Source organism: Hippopotamus amphibius, chromosome 8 (assembly GCF_030028045.1).
Source record: "Hippopotamus amphibius kiboko isolate mHipAmp2 chromosome 8, mHipAmp2.hap2, whole genome shotgun sequence".
Classification (NCBI taxonomy): Eukaryota; Metazoa; Chordata; class Mammalia; order Artiodactyla; family Hippopotamidae; genus Hippopotamus; species Hippopotamus amphibius.
In genome coordinates, this window is record NC_080193.1 from 92960179 (window position 1) to 92987446 (window position 27268).

Consider the following 27268-nt stretch of genomic DNA (forward strand, 5'->3'; position numbering starts at 1 on the left):
AAGAACCTAATTGTCCCATAAGGCGCTAGTTTGACTTCATTATTACTATGTTGTAACCAGATAAGTCAACCTGTAAGAAGGTTACACAGGATGTGTGTTCTTCCTGTTTCCATTATGTCCCTCCATCTAGTCTGTTCTCCACACAGGAGCCACCTTACATTATGCTTCTCCTCATAACCATCCATTAGCCTCACATCCCACCCAGAGGAAAAAAAGCAAAGTTCAAACAAAGGCCTCTACCACTCAGCCCCTGGTTTTAGTCACTATGGTCTCCTTGCTCATCCTCTAACAAGCCAAGCTGTCCCAACATAGGTCTTTGTATTTCTTTCCCTTCTGCCTGGGATTCCCTTTTCCCAAGTTTACACATGGCCTTCTCCTTCAGTTTCTTCAGATACTGAGAGGAGTTTCCTCACTACATTGTATAAAACAGTACCTCATTTATTTCTGTCTCCTTTACTCGTGTTCTTTTTCTGCACAGCACCTACCACCACCTAATTCAACATGTTCTGTCAATCTCCACACACAGTTAGTGGCTATGTTATTGGACAGCACAGCTTGAGAGACCTTAAGCAGCATGGAGGGTAAGCCTGTCTATGAGGTAAAAGTAGAGGCAGAAAAGCATGTTCTCACAGCAGCTAAGGGAGGAGAAGAATGAAAAACAGGACGTACACGAGTAGAATAGGCAGGGTGAAAGCTAGACTACAGGATGTTAAGTACAAGTACTTTTAGGAGTAAGCCATCCAACTGAGAATATTTGCAATGTCTACATTAGACATTATTAGCAGAAGATATAAAATGCTAGTCAAGGTACAGAACAAAATCAAGCATACAGGTTTCTAATTAATAAAACTCATAATTTGTGTATGCACCTCAGACTGAGGTGAATATTGTGGAGGGTTAATTACCAAATAAAACATGGTTTATGAAATACTGTCCTAACTGTGAAAGATAACTCTAAGTGATGTTTTTAAGTCTTCATTCAACCAACAGTTCTCTGCAAATGTGAGAGACGTCACTTAAATTCTAGTCCTCTGCACTTAAAATAACAAGTGATCTATATTTCAATATAAAAGCACACTTATATTCTAATCTTCCAAGAAAGAATGTCAAACTACTACTTATAGCATTCCTCTCCAGTATCTAACATGTAATATATTCAATGTAACTATAAATCTTTCTAATAATGCTGTTTTTCCCTTAAAAACATCTATAAAGAACACCCTTTGACATAAATCACAGCAAGATCTTTTTTGATCCACCCCCTAGAGTAATGGAAATAAAAACAAAAATAAATAAGTGGGACCTAACAAAACTTCAAAGCTTCTGCACAGCAAAGGAAACTATAAGTGAGATGAAAAGACAACCCCCAGAATGGGAGAAAATATTTGCAAACGAATCAACAAAGGATTAATCTCCAAAATATATAAACAGTTCATCCAGCTCAATATCAAAAAAACAAATAACCTAATCAAAAAATGGGCAGAAGACCTAAATAGGCATTTCTCCAAAGAAGACATACGGAGGGCCAAGAGGCACATGAAAAGCTGCTCAACATCACTAATTATTAGAGAAATGCAAATCAAAACTACAATGAGGTATCACCTCACAACGGTTAGAATGGGCATCATCAGAAAATCTACAAACAGTAAATGCTGGAGAGGGTGTGGAGAAAAGGGAACCCTCTCGCACTGTTGGTGGGAATGTAAATTGATACAGCCACTATGGAGAACAGTATGGAGGTTCCTTGAAAAACTAAAAATAGAGTTACCATATGACCCAGCATTCCCACCACTGGGCATATACCCAGAGAACACCATACTTCAAAAAGACACATGCACTCCAATGTTCATTGCAGCACTATTTACAATAGCCAGGTCATGGAAGCGACCTAAATATCCATCAACAGATGAATGGATAAAAAAGATGTGGTACATATATACAACGGAACATTACTCAGCTCTAAAAAGCAATGAAACTGGGACATTTGTAGAGACATGGATGGACCTAGAGACTGTCATACAGAGCTAAGTGAGTCAGAAAGAGAAAAACAAATATCATATATTAACACATACATGCGGAATATAGAAAAATGGTACAAATCAACTGGTTTGCAAGGCAGAAATAGAGACACAGATGTAAAGACCAACATATGGACACCAAGTGAGGAAAGCGGGGAGGGTTGGGGGGAATGAATTGAGAGATTGGGATTGCCATATATACATTACTAATAAGAAAAAAATACTAAATTGTACACTCTAAATATGTGCAGTTTATTGTATGTTAACTGTATCTCAATAAAAGTTCTTTAAAAAAAATCTGTAAAGAAATTTTCTAAGTAGTTCTCTCCCAAACTTTTTTTTATCAAGATATAATTGACATATAACATTACATCAATTTCAGGTGTACAACATACCAATTGGATGTTTGTATATATAGCAAAATAATCACAATAAGTCTGGTTAACATCCATCACAATACATAGAGATACACCATACACCAAATTATATACTTTAGAAGGTAATCTACATTTGCAGCAAATATTGGGAAAGCCTCTGTTCTAAAATTGGCATTGCTTACAGCAGAGAAAAAGGCAATTTCTTTTTTAATTACTGCAATTCAAATATTTTATAGTGAAATATTTTCCCTTTTCATTTCTTCTTTCATGCTTCATCATTGCTGAATTTCAAAAGTAATAATGATGTGATAATTTTTAAAAATTCAGGGATGACAGCCTTCAGAGATATTGATAATAATAGCTGACACTTTCAAAGCACTTTGTGATTTACACAGCTCTTTAATACAGATTGTCTTGTTTAATTATCACATCACTCCCTAGGAGTTAATAATATTATGCATAATTATTCCCAGTATAACAATAAGGAAACTGAGTTAATAAGTAGCAGAATATTGGAAGCTAGGTATTTGAACTTTAAGTTCAGTACTCTTTCCATGCCAAATCTCCCTAGATAAATTTTAAGCTTACAGCTATATGGTTTTGCTGATTTTTTTAGATACATCACTAAATGCTACCAGTTTAATCAAGATAATATATAACACATCTGTAACCTGACTCTTTTTACATATTAAATATTAATTATTATTAGAAGAGTATTTGACATCTAAATTTATCTTGCTTTAAGAAATAGCCTTAATCCTAAAAACGAAAACTTTAATGTAAACTCCTTAAAGAGAATCCCATGTTTATCACTAATTCCTAATGAGAAAATATCCTCACAAGTCAAACTGAAAAACCTGTGTGATGAAACTTACAATTTTGGGAAAACTTGCAGCATGACAGAGGTAGTTTTGGGAATTTTTTACAAAATTTCAGTCTCCATTTTCTGAGAATATACCCACAAAATTAGGCCATAGGGACATACTTCATCAAAAGGGGCTGTGAAGCACAATATGCTTACTATTCATTCAATGATATAAATATTAGGCATTTACTAAGGGTCAAGAAGCTTTTCTCAGATTTTCCATGTGAGGTAGATTAAACTAAATAAATATCTTCCTTTTCTAGTTTGTATAAGTTTATTTATAACAAGTAAGATAGATTTGAGAGACACCATAAGCCCACTGAAACTTAAACTATATTTTAGTAAATACCACAGATTTTAAAAACATTTAGTAATCTGATATTTTAGTAAACACGAACAAGAGACAGATTTCATTTGAGTGATCTATTTGAACCATGGTTTCTTTTAATATTAATTATTTGCATGGGTAACAGGTTAAATGGTTTTGATTATAGGTATTAAATATAATATTCAATAAATCACTGGGGCAAAATTCATTGCAGAAAGAGGCTCTATCTATTCAGAAGAAATTAGCAAACTCAAGCAATAATTCAAAGCAGATCAGTAACCGAAACAGTATGCCAGGCAGCACTCTGAAAAATTTGCTGTGTCAAATTCCCAGTGCATCCATTAGGTGTCTATACAAAATCAGTGTCAGGGCCAAGAGTGCAAACCACTTCTGAGAAACGGAACTGAGAATAGAGAGAATGCTGGTTCTAGTAACATCATTCTCTGGATCATCACAGTCTTCTATCTAAAATGTAAAATCCCAAATAGCACATCCATAGATAATATGAAATATATATAACTTGCAAAATACATTTCTATAAGTACATATAACTGAATAATCATACAAATTATCTTTTATTTACCACCACCTTTCAAAAGCAGACTCTTATTTTAAATGTTTCCTTCACTTTGCAATACAGTCTTGTTTCTTTACATTTAAGTTTTTTACAAAGATCTTAGAACTACTATGTTCCTATGTGGTAGTTCTGTTTATCTCATTTTTTGTTTTAATACGATTCTTTAACAGAGAAAACCCTTCTTCAAATGTTTAATAAAAATTAATGAACAAAGCATAAACTGTCTCTACTCCATATCTAAGCATTGATTTTTTTATCTAACATTGTCTTAGATGAGTAGATTCACCCCAAGTCAACACATTCACATATTTGTCTTTGCCAGAGTAATGCTGCCCATTTATCTAAATTTGTTTGCCAAAAATTGCATGTTTTTCATTAATTTTAGAAAGAAAGAAACATGCAGAGATATTTGGTTTCTGTTAAGTTTCTCTTCTGTGCATAAATTCACGCTATGAAGTTGCAGAATAACAGTTTTCTTTGGGGAACTTTCAAATACTGAAATTCCTCTACTAAGAATACACTAGCCCTTCCTTCCTCTAGCTTTCTATAATCTTATTATTATTTCAGAAATTCGCTTACCCTCATAGGGGAAGATTTCCACAAGCCATGATCAGACTATCGAAAATATAAGGAAGCAAATGTTACATAAATTAACAATCTCCTGCACAACCCCCTGCATTCCACACTTGTTGGTGAATTACAGTTGTGAGTGTTCTGCTCATCTGTTCAATTAACTTTGTGGTGAAGCCTTTCACATTCTTTCCACCCAGAATTGACCTATAATTCAGTTCTACAGAATTAAAGCTCTGGTGCATTAACCACCATCCCCATATTAGCTAATTCAATGCCTTACTTTTATCTAGTCCAAAAAATTTTTTAAAGTCATTAAGAAATAACATACTCAGCTGCTTGTTTATAGTGCTTCAAATCCTTCTTCAAAATTTTGTTCTCATTTTCTAAAAGCATATTCTGGGTGTAGACATCTGGAACATTCCCACCATCTCTAAGTTCAGTTACTCCCTTCTGTATTAATTCATACCTAGGATAAATCAAACAAAAGACTTTATATTGTTTATTTCTACTAAATTGGTTTAAATTATGTACATTTCAAAAAGTTAAGTCTTAGGGAATGTTTATAGTAATAAGTTGCAATATAACTTTTTTAAATTAAAATATCAATATTTATAATACATTTTAAAAATATTAATGATGTGCTAAATACTAATATCAACATGGTGCATAAAACATAACTGAACATCTCCTATGCTCCAGTGCAGACAGTGGTGAAATTAACAAAAATGTCCAAGTCCCTACCTATCTAATGGAGTTTCCATTCCAGTGTGGATGGTGAAAGCCTATGAAGTAAAATAAAGCAAGATAAGAGAAACAGAGAGACTGAAGTAGAGAGTGATGGGGAGTGTTTGTGACCTTTATAAGGTGGCCAGAGAAAGTATAACTGACAAAGTGATATTTGAGCAGGGAACTAAAGGAAATGAGAGAGTAAGCCATGAGGATATGTGAGAGAGGAGCATTCTCGGCCAATAGAAAAGTAAATGTAAAAGCCCTGAGACAAGGAGGTGTTTGACATGTACAATATAAAGCAAAAAGCCAGTATATCTGGAGTACTTGGAAACGGAGCCAACTAAGTGAGCAGGGAAGAGAGTGATGAGAGATAAGTCAGGAAGGCAGCAGGGAGCCAAAAAGAGGAATGTGACTTTACTCTGAATCAGACTGAAGCCACTGGAAGCCTTTGAGAGACAAGTGACACTGATCAATTTATGTTTTAAAAGGATTAGTCTGGCATCTGTTTGGAGACATTGACTCTAGAGAAGCAAGAGCAGAACCAGAGATTCTAGTTAGGAGGCTGCTGCAATAGTTCAGGAGAGAGAGATTGGTGGCTCAGACAAAGCTGGTAGCAGTAAAGATTGTGAGAAATGGGTATCTTCTAGACATGCTGTAAAGATGGAGCCAACAGGATTCTCTTACAATCAGATGTCAGGTGTTGGTTAAAAAAGAAAAGTCAAGGATGACGTCAAGGTTTTTGGCTGAGCGACAAACAGACATTTAGTGAAATGGGGACAAATGCAGTAGGAATTGAGTGCTTAGGGAAATCAAGGAACCGTTTTTATCCATGTTAAATGCAATATGTCTGCTGGACAATTAAGTGAAAATGAACATTGCAAGTATGTCTCGAGTTCAAGGGGAAAGTCAGGACATGCAGTTTAAATCTGGGAATGATCAGTAAGTAGATACACTTTAAAGTCACAAGATTGGATGAGGCCAGTTAGGAAGTGAGTGTAAAGAGAAAAGTAAGGAAGCCCTAGGACTGTGTCAAGATTAGGAAGAGGAGGAAATACTACCAAATAGACACTAAGAAAGAGAGGGAGCAGCGAAGTAGTGAAAGGACAGGAGAGTGCTGTGGCTCAGGGACCAAGCGAAGAAAATGTTGCAAGAAGTAGGAAATGAATAACAGTGACAAACGCTGCAAGTAGAATGAACAGGAGCAGTGCTAAGGATCAATGGCTGAATCTGGCAATGTGAAGTCACTGGAAAAAGTTTCAGTAGAGTCATGGAGATGAAAGTGGAACCAGAGTAGGAATGAGAGAGTAGGAAATGAGGAAGTGGCAACGAACTCTTTCAAGGAGATAAGCTACAAAGCAGAGCCTAGGAAATCAAGATGAACCTAAAAGAGAAAGTAGAGTCCAGGGTGTTCTGTTTTCTTCTGTTTTTTAATATATGACATGTTATTGTACATGTCTATGCTTATGGGAGTGATTCAACAGAGAGGGAAAATGTTTACAGCACAGGGAAGAGAGGGGACAATTGCAAGAGTCATGTGCTTGAGCAGGTGAGAGGAGCTGGGATCCGGTAGAAGAGCGCTGGCCTCAGATGACAGTGTACATGGCTCAACCACTGTGACAAGAGAGAGGGAGAATGCCTAGAACAGAGGCGGCAGGTTGGTAGAGAGGAAGCAAGAGTTGTGGAACTTCTATTTTCCCAGTGAAATAAGAAGGAATATCAGAAAATCATTTATAAATCTGTAAATAATTACAATTTTAATTATTATATGTAGCAATTAGTAAAGTTAAATAAAAAACAACCAGAGCATAGAAAAACATTTCAAGTAATATAGTTATTAACAGAGAAATCCCTACAAAGTTTGCTAAAGATGAGCTAAATTAGTCTAAAAACATTTAATTTTCAGCATATTCATATTATAAATCTTAACTTTATTAATATATTACACATTAGTAGTCATCTGTTTTGTGTTATATATCTTATCTGATACCAAAAAATAGCAAGAGAACCCCTGCAGAATATCTAAAAGGTTGAGATAATTGAATCAATACTAAATATTTGCCACAACTTACGTAACAACAAATAGATAACCATTTAATCATAAAATCACTTTTCTATCCCTATTTGGAATATGGTTTATACTTATCTCAGAAGAGAAGACATGAAGATTGATTGATGTATTGGACCATAAAGGTTTTCTGACCATAAAATTGGTTTTTAGAAACTTGCTTTATTTAATGCGGAAAAAAATTACTAAAGAAATTATTTCCATAAGAAAAAAAAAAGCGATATGTATTCCTCTAACTTAGATGCTATGTAAATAAATTAATGTGGTAAAACTGTAACTGCACTACCCACATTTGAGTAATTGCGTATTACACCAAATTTTATTGGCTAAAAGCAGCAATATTTACCTTTTTGTGAAAATTAAAGGAATATACTAATTTATCATTTCTTCTATAATTAAGAAAAAATTAAAATAGCAATTAAATCTTATAAATGATTGCACTATTACCTTTGATGGCATTTTTATTACCATCCAACCTTCAGTGGAATGGTAGGAACAGAAGCCAAACTGGAGAGAACAAAGGATTAAATAGGATGTAAAAGAATAAAGAAAGAAAGAAAAGAAAGACCCTGTTTTCAAAACATTTAGCTATAAAGGAAAGAAGAGTTGGAGTGAGTTGGAGGTAATAAGAGGAAAAGGCAAAGAGCAAAAATGTACATTTAGGGTGAGTGAGTCCTGACCTTGTTTACAGCCAGCAAAACAGTCCAGTGGAGGAAAAGAGATGACTGATATATGCTTGGTAAGGGTACATAAAATGCACTATCACATTTTCTCCACTTTAACCCTTTCTTTAATTCTACCCCCAGGGAAATTATCATTGTCCACAGAGCACTTTTAAATGGTTAAAAATATCACTGACTAATCCCACACTGCAGACTTTTTGTGGTTCATAGAATATTATGTATGTGTATAATCTTTCTGTGTGTAAATGGCGAGAAAATAAATCTTTAGAATTTGGGGGGAAAAAAAGGTTTCTGGGACATATGGTCTCTGTTATGACTAATTAACTTTGCTGTTATATGTAATAGTGTGAAAGCAATCATAGACAATTTCTAAAAGATAGGTCATGGCTCTGTTCCAATAAAATTTTATTTAAAAAATAGGAGGCAGGTTAGATCTGGCCCCAGGGTCTTAGTTTGCTGACCCCAGATTTAATGGATTTACTGCAATTACTGTTTGAGGAATGAAAGAACGTAAGTCAAATTCTACTGCCCAGGTTTTCTGGGTTTTGGAGTTTTTGTTTGTTTTTTGTGGGTCTTTTTTTTTTTTTTTTTTTACAAACCAACAATAGAGAAACCTTGTTTCATCACCTTTTGTAAGATTAAATGGATTCATAGCAATGACATATTACAAGTATTTTTCTCCATACTAAGAAATTATAAAAATAATATATATAATATTCCTACAGTCTTACTATGCATAATAAGTAAAGGTTTCTGATCAAAGTAAAAAATGTTTCATTTGAAATAAAAATATCCAATACAGTATAATCTCATTACAAATAATTTGTAATATCATTACAAACTGGCAGCTAGGGATAAGGATAAAATTATTTCAACCACAGTATTACTAAACCCATATAATGAACAGATATTTTATACAAATTTTACTTTATGATTATAATATTATGCTAAATGGTATGCTTACTTGGGGGGTTCTATAAATCTTAATACTATAGTACTTTCCTGAAATTTCATCTCAATTCAAATTGCTACATATAAAAGGATAACATGGCAACAAGCACCTCATCAAGAGTATACTTGGTTCCAGATTTCTCCAAGGGAATCATTTCACACTTTGGACTAGCCAAACATGTAAGCACTACATGTCCTAACATATATCTTTAGAAGAAAGAAAGGAAACTGACCCAAATTAATCTTTCATTTCATTAGTACTACAAATTAATCATCTACCTACTTTTACAAAAAATGTATTTTCTAACACATTTGCAATTATTTCTTTGGGACATTTTTATAAAAATCAGTCACACAATTTCCAGATTTAATATAGGAAGAGTATTATTTTTCTACCATCAAACCTGCTCTTTTTCTTAAACCACATGAATGAAAAATGGTTCTCCTCATTAAATTTATTAGTATTAGATATGCAATTTAAAATAATGAAACTGATTTCTTCTATGTGCGTGGTCTCTGTAGAGGAGAACCAAAAATGCAGAATATAAAAATTAAATTGAAGTTGGATTAGCAGAAATTATAAATTACACCTATATTTAAAATTAGGATTGAACTCCAAAACACTGTACATAACTTTATATACAATATTATTCTTTCTTTCTATAATATGCAATGGCTTTTAAAAAGCAAACAATTATCCAATTATTTAACAATATTTTGTTAAAGAACGCTAGGATTCTGAAAACATGCCTGGTGACATTATCACTAGAGCAAAAGAATAATGCCTGCTAGTTTTCATAACCAGTAAGTTATTAAATTTTTCAATTATAACAAGAAAACCTTGTGTTTAAGCATCATTTGACAATGTAATTCCACTTACTTCTAAATGAAGGGATATTTATAGAAAAAGAATCAGTTATGTGAGTAGAGGAAAGCAGGCCATTACACTCTAAGTAAAACAAGCAAAGTAGTACTGTTAGTAGGAAATAATACCCTTATAATTATACAAAAGATATTTTTAAAATATGTCATTAAATAGCTTTGTATTATATAACTCCAGGAGATATTCCATTTTCTTGATTCTTGAAAATCACCTAAATTTGAATATTTAGAAAAGATATTTTAAAATTTCTTTGAAATTGATATCCTGATTGTGTGTTGTGATTTCAGTGGTGGTGATGGGAAAAATTTCTATCCAGTTCATTCATTTTACATAAGCTGAGTCACTCAAAGTCTTCTAAGATGATTAAAAGTTTACATGTTAAATAATGTTAATATTTCTAGAGAACTATTTATCTACTTAATTGTTTACCATTCAGATTGAAAGCAATCAAGAGTTCTGGTCATTCCCATTTTGATCAGGAAATTGCAGAGAAAGTCTTCTATTGCTTCAGGTACCGTGTACTTTGAAGAAAGGATTGTTTTCTGCTCCTAAAATTTAAATGTGTAATTGTTTATTTTGAAAATATCAAAGCTTTGATTAGTTATACAGATAAGCCTTACATTCATTCATTCATTCATTCACTTTTTAAGCAATTTTGTTGAATATTATGTCCAGAAACTATTTTAATCACTAGGGATAAAGCAGTGATGAAAACAGAAAAGACTCAGTCCTCATACTAATAGTCAAGTGGACAGGGATAGAAAATGAATAACTAAATTAAAAATATATAGTATGGCAGATGGTACTCAGTGCCTGGTGGTAAAAGAAGAGGGTTGAAGTAAAGGAAAGCCAGGCATGGAGCAGACATGTGTGAGGAGCTGGGCTGCTACGTATATAGGGTGACGAAGGAAGATTTCATTCAGAAAGTGGCATCTGAACATAAATCTAGAGAAGAGGTGGAGTCATGTTCCAGATATAGCATTAGCAAGTACAAAGGCAGGCAAGACTGTGATTGGACTGTCTGAAAAATAACATGGAGGTCAACTTGCCCTAACAGTAGTATATAACACATTTTTAATAAGAAAAAAAGGTATGGATCATTAAATTCTTTTAATTATTATCATTATAAAAAGAAATGTGGTTTTGGTACCTTGTGATTTTTAGAAGCACTATGAAAGCAATTTTGTGCAAGAGAGGACTCGTACTACTATTTCATAATGGAAGTAAATAAGTCTATGAACTAGAGCAGGGGTCAGCTAACTGTAAAGTTTATTAGAACCCTGCAATACCCATTTGTTTACATATTGTCCATGACTGTTTTTGCACTACAGTTGAGCAGTTGCAACAGAGACCTCATGCCCTTCAAAACACAAAATATTTTCTGTGTGACCCGTGAGAGAACAAGTTTACAGATCCTTAAACTAGAGAAATCAAGATATTTCAGCAAGTGGGATATGAAATTAGGACAGTCATAAAAACTACCATATCACATAAGTCAGTGTATAAAATAAATCAAGTAATGGGTATATTCTTAAAAATATCAACGGCATCATTGCCAGAGTACATTCACTTTTTTCTCATTGGCAAGAACTCACTAACCTCACTGCAGACCATTTTCAACTATAGAAACCCACCAGTGGACCTTCCTTTCTACTTCTCCCTCCCAACTTGATAATAGCTACAGACCAGATCACACAGAACGCACAGAACGGTTACACAGAAATGCACAGAAGAAAGAGAATCTTTTTTCTACAAAAAGTCCTTTCCAAAAGTTCTATAAATACTTTAGGACTTCCTAGGTGGCACAGTGGTTAAGAATCCGTCTGCCAATGCAGGGGACACAGGTTCGATCCCTGCCCCAGGAAGATCCCACATGCCACGGAGCAACTAAGCCCGTGCATCACAACTGTTGAGCCTGAGCTCTAGAACCCATGAGCCACAACCATTGAGCCCATGTGCCACAACTAGTGAAGCCCACGTGCCTAGAGCCCATGCTCCACAACAAGAGAGGCCACCGCAATGAGGAGCCTGCGCACCACAATGAAGAGTAGCCCCTGCTAGGTACAACTAGAGAAAGCCCGTGTGCCACAATGAAGACCCAACACAGCCAATTAAATAAATAAATAAATAAATAAATAAATAAATAAATAACTTAAAAAAAATACTTTAAGGCTGATGTTAATTACTAGTAGCTATTATGACAATCAAAATAGTGATAAGTTTAAGCAAATTTAGGGGGCTACAGAAAATTCCTGACAAATGATGGTGTTTTAAACTAAAATTCTCTAAAGCTCATGCAGAATAACTTCAAATCTCTTTCCTAAGATCATTAAAAAAAGATATTATATAACAATGATGATTATGTGTGGGACCCTATATCAAACATCATGGGAGATGCCAAAGCAGCATGCCTGTCATCCGTCAAGTTGTTGTATTGTGGTAGAAGATTTTATATTTATAACTGTTAGGTAAGGGCATAATACAGCTAGAAGCAAACTTTCATTATACATATAAATGCCACCTTGGCAGTTTGGGTCAATAAATTTGAATATGATATTTTAGGGTGAGAAGCATGATAGTTGAAGGAATCAGGAACATAGGAGAAAATGGAAGACAGACTGTACCTGCTCTAGTTTCTAAAAATGCTTATGTACTGCCTGCTTATAGGATGCCTGTATACCTGGTTGCAACACACAAGATTCCTGCCCTTTCAAATAAATGTTTTCTCTTCCTGAACACATCTGATACACATACCCTGAAACATCCAAAACAGAAATCCAACAACCTTAAGCTGCCATAGTTCTTACTTATACATTGAAATTTATAATCCTGTCATTATACTTATGTATCTAATCTATAGTCCTTCAGCATTATACACAACACACACACACACACAAACACACACATATGTTCCAAGCTGTAATGTGATCATAAATCTCCTTTATCTTTACATTTAATATTAACATATATTTGCTGAACAACACCCATATACCAGACACTGTATAAAGAGTGCTATGAATTAAATATGAATAAGACACTGTCCCTGTCTCAAGGAATTGAAAGACCAATTGAGTAAAAAACAAAACATGCAAACAAAATTAACAATATAGAAGCTCGACTATTTGTGATTAATTTTGATTATAAAAGCCTATTTATAAGTCTACACAGATATCATACACACAGCCAATAGGTACATTTATGTAATTTTAAGTTGCATTTTTATCTCAATTATACATTATATATACAACTCTCATTACAGCCTTAAAACTAATTTAATGATGATGTTAATTAAACAGCTCAGAATAAGCACAAAAAGAGTCAAGGGCTCTAAAAACTAGCAAATATGCCTCATTTTGCAGAATGCTGAATTATTAAAAAATCTACCACATGTGACCCAGAAATCTGTTGGAGACAAAGGTGGCTCTAGCATGTAGCTTAGTTTTCTCTATTAAAGTTATAGAGTTGAAATTTTCTAAGTAGAGAGGTTTCTAAATAGTGTCACATGTGAAAAAATAGAGATCGGCTTAGTGAAGTGACAGATAAAGGCAGAAAGTATTTCACTTGTCTTGGGTAGGTAAATGAAGGCTTTGTTAAGAAAGACTCTTAAGTTGGAGTTTATAGAAGAAGAGTAAGTTCAATGGGTGAAAAAGGATGGAAGGAAATTCAAGGCAAGAAAAATATCAGAGGTGAAGACAAGGAGTAAGAGTTCACTCCATTCAAGCTCAAGATCTTATGGAGAAAGGACCAAAGAGAAAGTTGGAAAGCCAGACAGAAAGTACATCAAGAAGGCAAAGACAGATGGAAAGATGGAGACATTGGTGATTTAAGTAGAGGGGTGATAAATTCAAATTTGTGTTTAAAAACCTTCTTTACATGGAAGTAGAAGGAGGCACAGTACCAGCAACATGACAGTAGCTCTGATGAAAGAAGACAGAAGGTGAATCTAAGGGAAACTAAGTGAGGGATGAAAGCAAAGAGAAGGATATGAGATATGTTGAGAATGAAATCTGCTCGGACTTAAGAATTAATTAAATGTTGAATAACAAAGAATTACTGGACCATATATCAAAACTGTCTTGATATAGTTTGAACTATTCCAGTCAGTGAGTTCCTTTGAAAACTGTTTTTTTGACTCTTGACAATCAACTCTTTAATTCAAATTAAGTCATATATACCAGTTTGGAGAATCTATAGGTGAGTTTGGTATACAAGTAGCCTGGTTCTTTAATAGAAATTAAATGCGTACATCAAGGGACTAGAAACTCTATAATGACAAACAGCTCTTTTTATTGAAACTTAGTCATTGAACTTATAAAAGTAATGAAAATTATTTTCTGCATTTATTTCATTAGCATTTATGATAGGTAAGATTTAAAATAAAGGCATTGAAACTGAAGTCTATATGAAAGAAATACAAACTTACTAATACTGAGCTACTTTTTTCTTATAACATAACTTTTATAAGAAAATATTTGATAGTAACATTAATAATTATATAAGAAAATATCTTAGAATAAAATTCTTTGAGAACTACTGGTAAATATGTTAAACAGTATAGTAGTTTTGTTCAAGTTATCAATTAAATCTCCAAAAACACTTGACTATTTCAAAGAAATGTCTTGTATTCGTAGAGGAGGAGGTGGAGAGAAGATGTCAGGAAATTTAACAATTATATGATTTAGGTACCTTGCTACTGTTATTTTTAAAGATCAAAATTATAAGTTTATAAAAATTATATTATTATAGAATTATGGCAATGCAAAGGAACTTTGAGATTGTATCTCCAAAATTAGCAAAAAACAAAACAAAACAAAAAAAACAAGAACCAAAACAGCTCAAGAATTACCCCCTCCCTCAAAAAATAGCAATAATATGCTAACAAGAAGGCTCACAGTGTAGAGGAGAAAATCCAGTTTGAATGTAAGTAGACTATTTTTTCATAAAATTACATACAAATATTTTTAAGGAATGTGTGTGTGCATGTCTGTATTCCTATTTCTACTTACATGCATACTTAGAAAAAAAGACTTCAGTTTCAAGAAACAATTGAGGGACTTCCTAGGTGGCTCAGTGGTTAAGCATCCGCCTGCCAATGCAGAGGACACGGGTTCAAGCCCTGCTCCAGGAATATCCCACATGCCACAGAGCAACTAAGCCTGTGCGCCACAACTACTGAGCCTGTGCTCTAGAGCCCGTGAGCCACAACTATTGAGCCTGTATGCCACAACTACTGAAGCCCACGTGCCTAGAGCCTGGGCTTCACAACAAGAGAAGGCACTGCAATGAGGAGCCCGCACACCACAACAGAGAGCAGCCCCCACTCGCTGCAATTAGAGAAAGCTTGTGTGCAGCATCAAAGACCCAACGCAGCCAATAAGTAAATAAATAAATAAATAAATTTAAAGAATCCTATTAAAAAAAAAAGAATCAATTAACAGTATAACCAAACCACACATTTGTTACAGATTAATAACATTTCTTATCTTCTTAATTTTTTTCACTAATCACTTTAAATATAATAAAACTATATTTTATTTTAGAGTTCAGAACCATTGCACCTATCAAGGAAACTGATATTTATCGAATAGAGAGTTTAAAGTTCATGAAATAAAACATGCATCAATTCTCAAATTTTTCATATATATTACCAAGGTTTAAAGAAAATTATAAGAATTCATTTAAATGACAACTCTTCAGTTAATACTCCTTGCTAATTTTTTAACAAATAAAACTACTTACATTATTTCCAACTTTCAACTTTTCAATAATTTCAACCGTGTTCAACATTCCTAATCATAATGATGACCTTTTACTTGCAATCTTTAATGAAACTTCTAAATATCCTCACTGAATTGGGACTACTACTATCCTCTAACATTAAAGACAATATATTTTGCTCATAAACAGATGTAATAAAATCATAACAAAAGGAAGTTGGTTTCATAAGCAATAAATATTCTTAAAACAGAAAGCCCATGGCACAACTCTAAGCTAGTTTCTGAAGATAAAATACTATAGAAACAAAAACCAAATTAGAAATACATAACTGAAATGCTTATCATAAAATGAATCCATATTTAATTTTAAAAGCTTAAGGAAAACTTTTGTGAATTTTCTGCATAGCATTGTTGCTCCAAAGTACTCAAAAAACAGATAAAAACTTCAATGAGAGTCAACCAGCTATAAATATGTCATAAATCTAGAAAGTTAACTCTTGCAAGGTATGATAAAAGAAAGCTTCTGAGAAACTGATGAGACAAGCAGTACTGATGTTTGGTTCAGAAGATGTGACAGCTACTACGTTGAATTTACTCCCCAATTACCCTTCTTGGATTTATCCTTGGGTTTACAAACACCTTCTAGCACGACCCCAGATACAAAGATGCAATTACAGTTTGGGTCATAATTTTTTCATTCAATGATTCACTTATCCATTCATTTATTTAACTGCTATTCATTTAGTGCCTACTACGTGCCAAGCACTGTTAGGCATAATCTATGTTATCAAGTAGCAATAAAAATGAGTGGTACATAAAGTATTTTTTGATCCTTCTTTACTTAATGATGTAAAGCAAGAAGGACAATGATGATCAGCACATATCATACAACTCATATGTTTATTCAATGCTCATTATTCAAAACACTATATTTTAAAACTTTCCTACAGATTACTGCATTGAGATATCTAACAGACTAATAAAGTCTGGCTAGTCAACTTCACTCTATATCTACCTAGAAGGAAGTATACCCATAGGATACATTAGAAAATAGAGTTTACTATGAGCTGAAGCCCTCTATAACAGAATACAATCAATTCTGGATTCAAGAAAGCCTCCTCTTCAGCATTTTTAAATTTTGAATGGACAGATAGTTTGGGAAGGAGTTACCGGATTTCTGAACCAAGGAAATCTACAAAATACGGAAAGATTGACACAGGGTAGAATGTGGAGTGAAGTCTATCATATACTACTTTGCACTGAGGAAGCCAAATCTGCACCTAAATAAGAGTATAACAACTTCCTTCACATTTCACAGTAAAGGTTTCATTTTTTAAGAAAAGCAGCCCTCTTAATTGGTATTGGTATGACTTCAGTATTAATTAGTAGCACTTTAAAAATATTTTTGCTATCATCATTAAATTACTGTCAATTTTTAATTGAGTTTTCAATTTATAGAACTGCCATCATTCTATCTACTGTTAATTGGTGGTATGATAACCAGAAAGCATCCCTACCATATTCTATACTGAAATTAGTTCATAAGCCTCACAAGAAAAAAAGCAGAATATATGAAGCATTCCCTGTGACCTAAATACTTCCATGAAAAACAAAAGACACAGATGCTTATCAGATTATAGAATATGCATACAATACCAAATTCTGTACAGGTGCTGAAAATCCTTGCTTAAACTCTACTGAGATTAAAGAGAGTTCTGAGAGAAAGTGTCATTGTTGTAAAGTCATGCAAAAGTGACCGCCATGTGAATTGGGAGATTGAGATTGCCATATACATATTAATACGTATAAAACAGATGACTAATGAGAAAAAACTATCAAATTGTACACTTTAAATATATGCAGTTTATTGTATGTCAAAAAACAAAGTGCCCACCATATGGAAAATGATGATCCAAGGTAGAGTAAATATGACTACTTACTAATAGTGAAGGTTTGATGATAAAGAAAGAGAAGTGAAGAAGACACCAGGTGACAGAGTTGCATCTAGGACATGAAGTACTTATAGGTTAAATGACTTTCAAAACGTCACATAGAAAGTATCACTGTTAAACTATAGGCTATATATGGTTGTGTTCAAAATTCTCACCAAAATTTGAGCATCTGTAGCCTGTTCTTGGACCATGTGAATTGCTTTTGCCAAATCCTCTTCACCTTCTGGAATGCTATAATTGTCATCTGGTATCTATATCACAGAGAAAGATAAGGATAGGAAGAGTTAGCAGAAATATAAAAATACCTTACTTTATTTTAGAAATAAATTTTCCTCACAAAACAAAGGATCAAAGAAATACACCTTATGTAAGACACCATGTCATTCTGAAGATCTATGAAAAATGAACAACTAACAAGTAGGCTGCCCTCTGTCTTCCTTATAAACATTACTCAATGTTACTTCTAATGAACTTGAGATTAGCTTATGGGCAACCACTTTTATCTACACTGACAAATGTAGTCTAACAACTCTGCTGAAAAACAAAAAAAATGTTAGGCCATCTAAATACCACCATTCTCTCCTCATCCCAGATTTTCTCTACTATTACTTTTCATAACTACTAGCAACTGCAGATCTCTAATAAATCAAGTCTAATATTAAAGAACAAAACAAAACTCACTGCTTGAACATTAAGCTCTTGGAAGAAAGCAATTGACTCTAATTATGACATTAATGAGAGGGAACACTTACTGCATGTTTCTTAGGTGCTGATCACAGCTTTAAGCCTGTTACATTTATTAACTCCTTTCATGTGGTATGTATTTATATTATTTCCATTTACCAGTAGTAATACAAAGTCTATCTTTTGTGTTTGTCCTGTCTCCTGCTTGCCCAGGCCACAACTGCCAGGCTTGCTTCCACAATTTCATTCACAGCTTCTGTCATCTTGGAGTGACTCTATGCTCCAAGTCTCAGATGTAATGATAGGTTCCATTGGAACAACTAATTAAAGGAAAGGTTTGAGACAGTAGCTATGTTAGACGGAGGCATAGCTAAGCTGGAGGGAAGCATAGGCTCTGAGCTCCACCCAGGTGGTAGGAATCTGGGAAACCCTTCCAAGAGCAGACTGGGTGATAGGGAACACCTGCCGGACAGCGACAGCGGACTACAGTGTGGATCCACAAGGCAGCTGATGAGAGGCTGACTCTGAAGGACAGTTAAGAAGAAAATTAAAAGAGCCAGATGTGTTAACCAATCTAAATTTTTAAACAGAATTTTCAAACCTCACTCTTAACCAGCTGATTAGCTAAATTCAGTTGAAAAAGTAGCATCACCTAAGAAAAGAATTCTAATTAAAAAATAAAATGAATATTTCACAGGAATGACTAATGAATTTACAGAATAAATATGTAAAATGAGCAAATTACCTCTTCATATTCATAATCATCTTCAGATGCTTCAGTTATGGTGACCTCTAAATATACTGTCAAGTTTGAATCTCAAAATATATGGAATAAAACTATTATATTTAAAAACTGATGTAATCTTAAAATACAGTATTATATGTATCTTACCAAGTTAGTAAATACATGTAAATTAAGCTTTTTTTAAATTTCTCTTTCTCATACAGCCTACAATTATAGAAGATGTTTTAAAATAAAATATTTTAATTTTTATTTTAAATTATTACTCTACACAACCCAAGCTCAGGAAAAACTGTATTTTTAATCTATTTACTATCTAATGATTTCCAGCTCAATTCTAAGAAGGCTTATAAAAATGTACATAGCATCATAATATAAAGTGGAAAGGGAAAAGAAAAATGATGGACAGGAAAACTGTGACAGTAAATTTTTAAACATATCTCAAACCACACTGAATTTTCCAGAGTTCCTGAGTCATTCACAATGCAGTGTGACGTCTTTATTTGCTTTAAAGTACTGTGAATAAAAAAAACAAAGCACACTATGATTTAAATATAAATTAAAAATAGACTTCAATGTTTTCATCAATAAAAGTTACACCCCCACTCTCTTACATATTAAATCAATTTTAAAATTAAATTATCTTCTCAGAAAAGGCAGCCTAATATTTAAGCAAATATAAACTATATAATAACCCTAACTCAGTAGTTCACAAATTGTCAAGCTATATCAGCATTAGAATATCAATGGAAATGATTCTAATAAAAAATTCTAATACCATTTAGACCATCAAAAATTGCAAGTTACTCTAATGACAAATGAAAACTTCAAGATAACATTTAATTTTAAAAGAAATCAAAATATATGCCAGTAATGCTATTTTGTTGATTGGCTGGTAGGTTTACATTCTTTTAAAATGTACAGACTTTATTATGCCAAGTTTAAAAGGTATACAATTAAACACTTCAAAGCACATAAGTGGTTATGAAAATCAAAGATTAGATAGGCCTAGTTTTCATTTTGCTACTGGTTATAAGAAATTTCTCTGTCATTCCATCCTCCAAGAGTAAACTTCTGTTGTTTATAATAAGAACTGATAACACACACATAGCATTTAACAGGAGCCAGGCACTGTCCTAAGGGTTTTACATGTATTAACTCATTTCAACCTCATCCTACCAATGAGACTGAACTATTATTATCTCTATTTTACAGATCAAGACTTAAATGCACAAACTTACACAACTAGAACCTAACAGAGTTGGGAATCAGCCCCAGAAGTTTAGGCTTCACTATGCTATACTACCTCTTTTGTTAACAAGAGTTAACATATCTAAGTCATTTAGAATGGTGCCTGGCTTATAATAAATACCACACAAGTGTTTGTTGTTATTTCCCTTATTCTGGAAAGGGATGAGTACCTGTGGAGAAGTCTCCTAAGTCTCGCATGATCTAGTGTTAAGATGAATGGATACATAAAAGACATTCTGAACCTTCCTCCTTTTCTAGATTTATATTTTTCTGACACATTTTCACTTAATGATATAAAAATTCCTGAGGTTCAGCTATAGGAAGTCAGCCTCTTTTTCATAGAAAAATATGTCCCCTTCTGAGAAACAACTATTAGAAATTGACTTTGTTGGCAATCACCTGTCTTTAAGTTTCCAGAAAAGTAATGCTATCCTTCATCACTGCTCATACCATAATAAATTTCACAAAGAAGTAAATATTCTAAAAAGATCTGTATAGACTTTATAATTGTAAATAAGCCAAATGCTGACAAGATTATTGTGAGGAAGAAACATCAAAGCAAATCTTCTCACACATGGTTATATAGAGGAAGAAGTGATTTGTCCTCAAAGCTTTGGAAATATCAAACAACACTTGTATACTGCTACCCAAAAAAACGATTCTAGGGAACAGATTATAATCACTAATAATATATTCCATTTTCCCACAATCAAAAAAGTAAGAGAAAAAAATAACTACCATTTTATAAAGCTTAAAAAGTGTTGTCACCTGGATCATAACCATACGTATTATTATAACCCTGTGAGATTGAATGGCATAGATACAGTAATCTCTACATTGAAAAAAGAAAAGAAAAAAACTGAGTCAGGAAGATGAAGAGATTTGGCCAACGTCAAAGATATGAATGACAAAGGCAAGTTTCTTAAATACAAATACAAAGAATTTTCAACTACACCATACTGTTTCTACAGTGACACAATAGCAATATGCACTTTCGCTAAAAACCACTTGTTTTCCAAACTCTCAAGTGTCATATTACCAACAGATAAATCAAATCCTTTAAACAGCTCAATCTGAAACAAAGGAAGTAGAAATATAAAAGAGCTACAGGGCTACAGACCCAAAGATTAAATAAACCAAGGGCAAGAGATTAACCAGACAGAAGATCAGGAGGAGGACAAATACCTAAAACAGGAAACAGGATCTGCCTTAATTGACATTGTTAGTATCCACAATATGATGAGAACAGAAAATCTTTACAGAAGCAACTAAGTTGAAATGTTACAATGTTACTGAAGAAGTAAATGTACTTTGGCATGTATGTTTGTATGCATCTGTCTAGCTGGCTAGCCGGCTCACAACACATGGACAAATGCACAAACGAATCTCAAAACAAGTCTGTGGCAGTTTACAGACAGGCATACAGCTACAGGGAGATAAAAATAAATGAATATGGAAGTTAGAGGAGAAAGGGAAACAGCAGAAGTAAGGTAAAAATACGGTACAGGACATAAGGTCTCACGAACTTTGTTATACACAAGTCACAGGTTTTGCCTCTAAGCTTCCCAGCAGTCAGGGTAAAGAGGGAAATATAATCAGATACCAAGTCAGCATCCATCCAATGAAAACAGTTGAGTTTCTCAGCAGATGTACAGCAACCTCTGGTTGTGAAGCTTGAGAGAAATCATGCCCTTAGGTTCACACAAAAAGAACACTTTGGATTGTACAGATATTGATCCCCTTGGCCCTTGGGACAGCCAGAAAGACAGGATCTGATGGAGCACCGTGTGTGAAAAAGGTTGGAAAGCACTGCTTTAGAAGCAATATTGGTAGAGTAGAAATGCACAATTCATCAAAAATTGCCTGAAAGATAAAACTTTTACTCTGAGTTTACTGGGCAATTTTCTCATCCATAATCTAATCTTTTAGGCGATACTATTCTCCAGGAAATGTCCATACAATTAAGCTGGTCACAATTTTCATACAGTTTTTTTTTTCCACTGCAGAATAATAAACCAGCATTTTGGCTCAAAATCAGTTTCTTGTTGCCAAGTTGACTCTGAGCCCCTACAAAACTCCCTTCTCATTACTTGCCTAGTTTTCCTTCAAAAAACATTACTGAACTCCAGTTCCAAAATTCATTTTTTCTACTCTATTCCCCTCAGATCTGGACCTGCCTTTCTGCCTGCTTAACCTTGACTTGACACAATACTGTGCCTGGTTTTCTAGTCTAATCTTGTCCAGAGTACTACCTGTGGCCCCCTTTCCTCCCTGGCCTGCACCCAGAGTCCACAGCACTGCCCCCTTCCAGGCCAAGCACTGTATCCTAGAGTTATGGCCTGGTCTCAGACTAAGGGTCGTTCTGCACATCACCACTTGCCCTGGGAGGAATTTAGTAGTACTTGTGAGTTTGCACACTATGAATTAGTTCCCTAATTCATCACCATGGGTGAACTAACTGGTAGTTTCTGCACTAACAGAATCTGGACCAGATCCTGACCTTCTAGATCTTGCCATAAAACAGGCTAATATACAACCACACCGAAACTACCAGGAAGCCCTAAATCCATCACGGTACTACTGAACAAACAACTGCAAGAAGCTTCAGAGAAGCATTTCAGCTGGCCTAATGGAGCAGAGCCTGATGTGACAGTTGGTATGATGGGGTCACAAAAAAGGTTCTGCAAATGGACCACAGCTGGAAAAAAATGAACAATTTTCAGAGGAGAGCAGCATACAAAGTTCCTTATGCACTGGTCTCCGCCACTACTGCATCTGTAGGTAGTGATCACTGCCAGCAGCACCAGCTTTATAAAGAACTGGAATGAAACATATAGCTAATTATATTTTACATGACTTCCCAAAGCTACTACAGACAGAAATTGCTTGTAATCTTTGCTATCACTGCAGAATCGACATACATATATGCAACCGAAAATCTAGCCTGGATCCTCCACGATCAACATTTTACTCACTAAATTGAAATAAAAGAAATGTACTGTAAATACAAAACATTACAGTCATGTTCCCTTTATCAGGAGAGCCAGCTTAAATAAAATAAGTTAACTGAATATAGACCAAAGATGGCACATAACTAGCATACTGGCTGCCATACTCCCCACTGCTGTTTGCTTCCCTCAGTCTTTCCTACCAAGTCTTATTAACACCACATACCAGGGAACCACTACCAATTCAAGAGAACTGGCAAATGTGGAAATGTATTGGCCACTCCTGCCCTAGACAGCTGTTGCCCATCTTCTGCCTCAGAAGCTGGAACATAATTTTCTTTCAACACATAAGATTCATAGTTCTCATAGTGGGTGGTGGTGTAAGTGTTTCCAACTTCTAAACCAGGAGATCCAAAGATATGGGGTCTACATGTTACACCCCTATCTGAAAACATAAAGGCTAGAGATTAAGATATTTGTCTACAGCTTTGCTACTCCAATTGTAGTCCTTCGACTGGCCCCACCAGCAGCACCTGAAACCCGGACTTACTGAATTAGAATCTTCATTTAAAGATCCGTATCTTTGGTTCATATACACATTAACATCTGCCTAGTCTAGAAGACACAGAACAAAATACAATTTTTTTCTCTACAAATAACCTATGACCTCCACGTATGTAAAGTTCAGCACCCCAGGTTTAGTAACATGCCTCTTGAACTACATTCTACATTCAGACTGTCTATCCTTTTCATTTGAATCTATGTAGGATGCAACTAAGCACCCATGAGCAAATCCAGCTTTCCAATGACAAGAAATACACTACTTGAGAACATGATTATTAAGGATTTTACTAAAATCTTCTTACTTAATATTAGAAATATTTCAGAGAAGTAACATCTTAGAGGGAAAAAATAACTAAATGTTAAAAACAATACATGACAAAATAATTTCTTAAAATAACACGAATTCAGTTTTAATTAAACAAGGTTATCAGTAAACTTTACCACTGCAATGAGATACTGGCTAAGAATACTACTTAAGAAGACAGGCATTCAACTTAGATGGGGTATTGGTTTAGTGTGATCACCATATTTCAGGGTCTGGAATCCTTAATTTGTATTTTTGGAAAGAGTTCACTTTGCGACTGCATCCAGAGTTGATTAACCTCAAAGAACAGGCTTAAACTCAATCAACCCTCAGAAACTGCTGTTGGGGGCAGAGACCTTTTCAGTGGACAGCAAACTAATGTCAATGATCTAAGTCAAATTCTTAGTGTTAAAAACCCTAGAAAGATAAAATAATAATCAAAAGCCAGTTAGGGGAGCAGAGAATCAGCACAAAGAGGTGTAGGTAACAAAAACAACTACTTTGGGGGCTCTACTTCCCTAGTGTCCATGCATTTCATTATTCTTCCTGGAATAATATCTTTCTTTAGAAAAGTAGCAAAAAAATCAATTAAGCTTTAGCTTTCATAGTACAATTCATTCCAGCCTACATCTCTCAACTGGAATTGGGCACTCCCAAGTGTCTGCAGTCACACATTAAGAGGTAATCCCTAGTCACCACTACAATTGAAAACCTCTCCCAAATTGTATCAATTTTTAATAGAGCATTCACTCATGAAAGACGACCAACTTTCTTTACAATGACTAGAGACACCTACTTGCCCGTTTATAGATCACATAGTTAAAATCTAGCCTTATGTTTTACAAAGATGCAAATATCTTTCTTAAAAAGAGTTCACTAGAGGATCCATATATTCCATGACTAGATTTCTTAAAGTTCTGGAGATAGCTAAGTAAGATAAGAACTATGTCATGTATGTGTGTATCTCACTTGTGCAAGTTTAAAACGTAAAAACAATGATATCATGATGTGCTTCAGAAGAGAAATAGATGGCACCATTATAGCTAGGAGGTTACAAGGGAGGGGTGTTTCAGGGGTAATAATTCTATTTCCTGGAAACATTCCCTAAACTGTCACAAAGAATGTGAGACTTCTCTTAATGAAGCTACTCCCCCTCATGGTGGATCCTACGTTTCTGGTTTGGACCACACTAACCTATACATATTCTTTATGTCTGAATGTTTAAGAGAAAATAAAAGGGTGATTTCCTGGAGAATTTGAGTCAAGCCCTTTCATAAGCCTTGCTCAACATTGATAGCTCATTGTCTAGTGTTCTAGGAACATCTGTTTAGTTATAAATAAGGGAAGTCCAGGACCAAATGAGGGAATTAGAAGTAATTAAGTGTATGTGTAAAGTAGAGAACATAGGATTTCTGATTCATTAGTGCATATTGTAATTTTCATTTATCCACTGCAATAGCTCAATTAAATTACCTGAAAAACTAAAGACTTTAAACCCAAGAAAGTCTTACTTCAGCAACTATCATAATCATCTTAAGAATCAACGTCAGAACATGGTGGAGAAGGAGTACGTGCGCTCACTCCCTCTTGCAAGAGCATCGGAATTACAACTAAATGCTGAACAATCATCGACAGAAAGACACTGGAACTCATCAAAAAAGACACCCCACATCCAGAGACAAAGGAGAAGCCGCAATGAGATGGTAGGAGGGGCGCAACTGCGTTAAAATCAAATCCCATAAATGCTGGGTGGGAAACTCACAAACTGGAGAACAGTTATACTGCAGAAGTCCAGCCACTAAAGTGAGGGTTCTGAGCCCCACGTCAGGCTTCCCAACCTGGGAGTCCAGCAACAGGAGGAGGAATCCCCAGAGAATCAGACTTTGAAAGCCAGTGGGATTTGACTGCAGGACCTCCACAGGACTGGGGAAAACAGAGACTCCACTCTTAGAGGGCACACAAAACAGTGTCCTCACCAGGACCCAGGGGGAAGCAGCAGTGACCACATAAGAGACTGAACCAGACCTACCTGCTGGTGTTGGAGGGTTGCCTGCAGGGGTGGGGGCAACTGTGGCTCACCAAGGAGACGGGCACTGGCAGCAGGGGTTCTGGGAAGTGCTCATTGGCGTGAACCCTCCCAGAGTCCACCAGTAGCCCCACCAAAGAGCCTGTAAGCTCCAGTGCTAAGTAGCCTCAGGCCAAACAACCAACAAGGTGGGAACACAGCCCCACCCATTAGCAGACAAGCAGATTAAAGTTTTACTGAGCTCTGCTCACCAAATCGGATTAAAGACTTACTGAGCTCTGCCCACCCAGCCCTACCCACCATCAGTCCCTCCCATCTGGAAACATGCAGGAGCCTCCTAGATAGCTTCCTCCACAAGAGGGAAGACAGAAGTATCAAGCAGTATCAGCAATATTTCATCTTGTGGAACTGAAAACCACAGCCACAGAAAGAGAAAATGAAAAAGCAGAGGACTTTGTACCAGATGAAGGGACAGGATAAAAACCCAGAAAAACAACTAAATGAAGAGGAGATAGGCACTCTTCCGGAAAAAGAATTCAGAATAATGATGGTGAAGATGATCCAGGACTTTGAAAAAAGACTGGATGCAAAGATCAAAAAGTTTACCAAAGACCTAGAAGAATTAAAGAGCAAACAAACAGAGATATGCAACACAATAACTGAAATGAAAAATACACTAGAAGGAACCAACAGCAGATTAACTGAGGCAGAAGGGCAAATAAGTGACCCTGGAAGACAGAATGGTGATAATCACTGATGCAGAAAAGAATAAAGAAAAAAGAATGAAAAGAACTGAAGACAGCCTAAGAGACCTCTGGGACAATGTTAAACACACCAACATTTGCATTATAGGGGTCCCAGAAGGAAAAGAGAGAGAGAAAGGACCTGAGAAAATACTGGAGGAGATTATAGTTGAAAACTTCCCTAACATGGGAAAGGAAATAGCTCCCCAAGTCCAGGAAGCACAGAGAGTCCCAGGCAGGATAAACCCAAGGAGAAACACGCCAAGACATATAGTAGTCAAACTGACA

The 27268-nt window shown here is 35.0% G+C and overlaps 1 protein-coding gene across 1 annotated transcript in view; it reads right to left on the minus strand.

The window, feature by feature from the left end:
• Positions 1 to 27268, minus strand: part of SPAG16 (sperm associated antigen 16) — a 939339-nt gene that overhangs the window by 897206 nt on the left and 14865 nt on the right. The window contains exons 2-5 of the mRNA XM_057746094.1: positions 19148 to 19194; positions 17874 to 17969; positions 10479 to 10597; positions 5067 to 5204 (exon numbers count right to left, since the gene is read on the minus strand). Of these exons, the coding sequence (XP_057602077.1) occupies positions 5067 to 5204; positions 10479 to 10597; positions 17874 to 17969; positions 19148 to 19194 (400 nt within the window). The remainder of the gene's footprint in view (positions 1 to 5066; positions 5205 to 10478; positions 10598 to 17873; positions 17970 to 19147; positions 19195 to 27268) is intronic.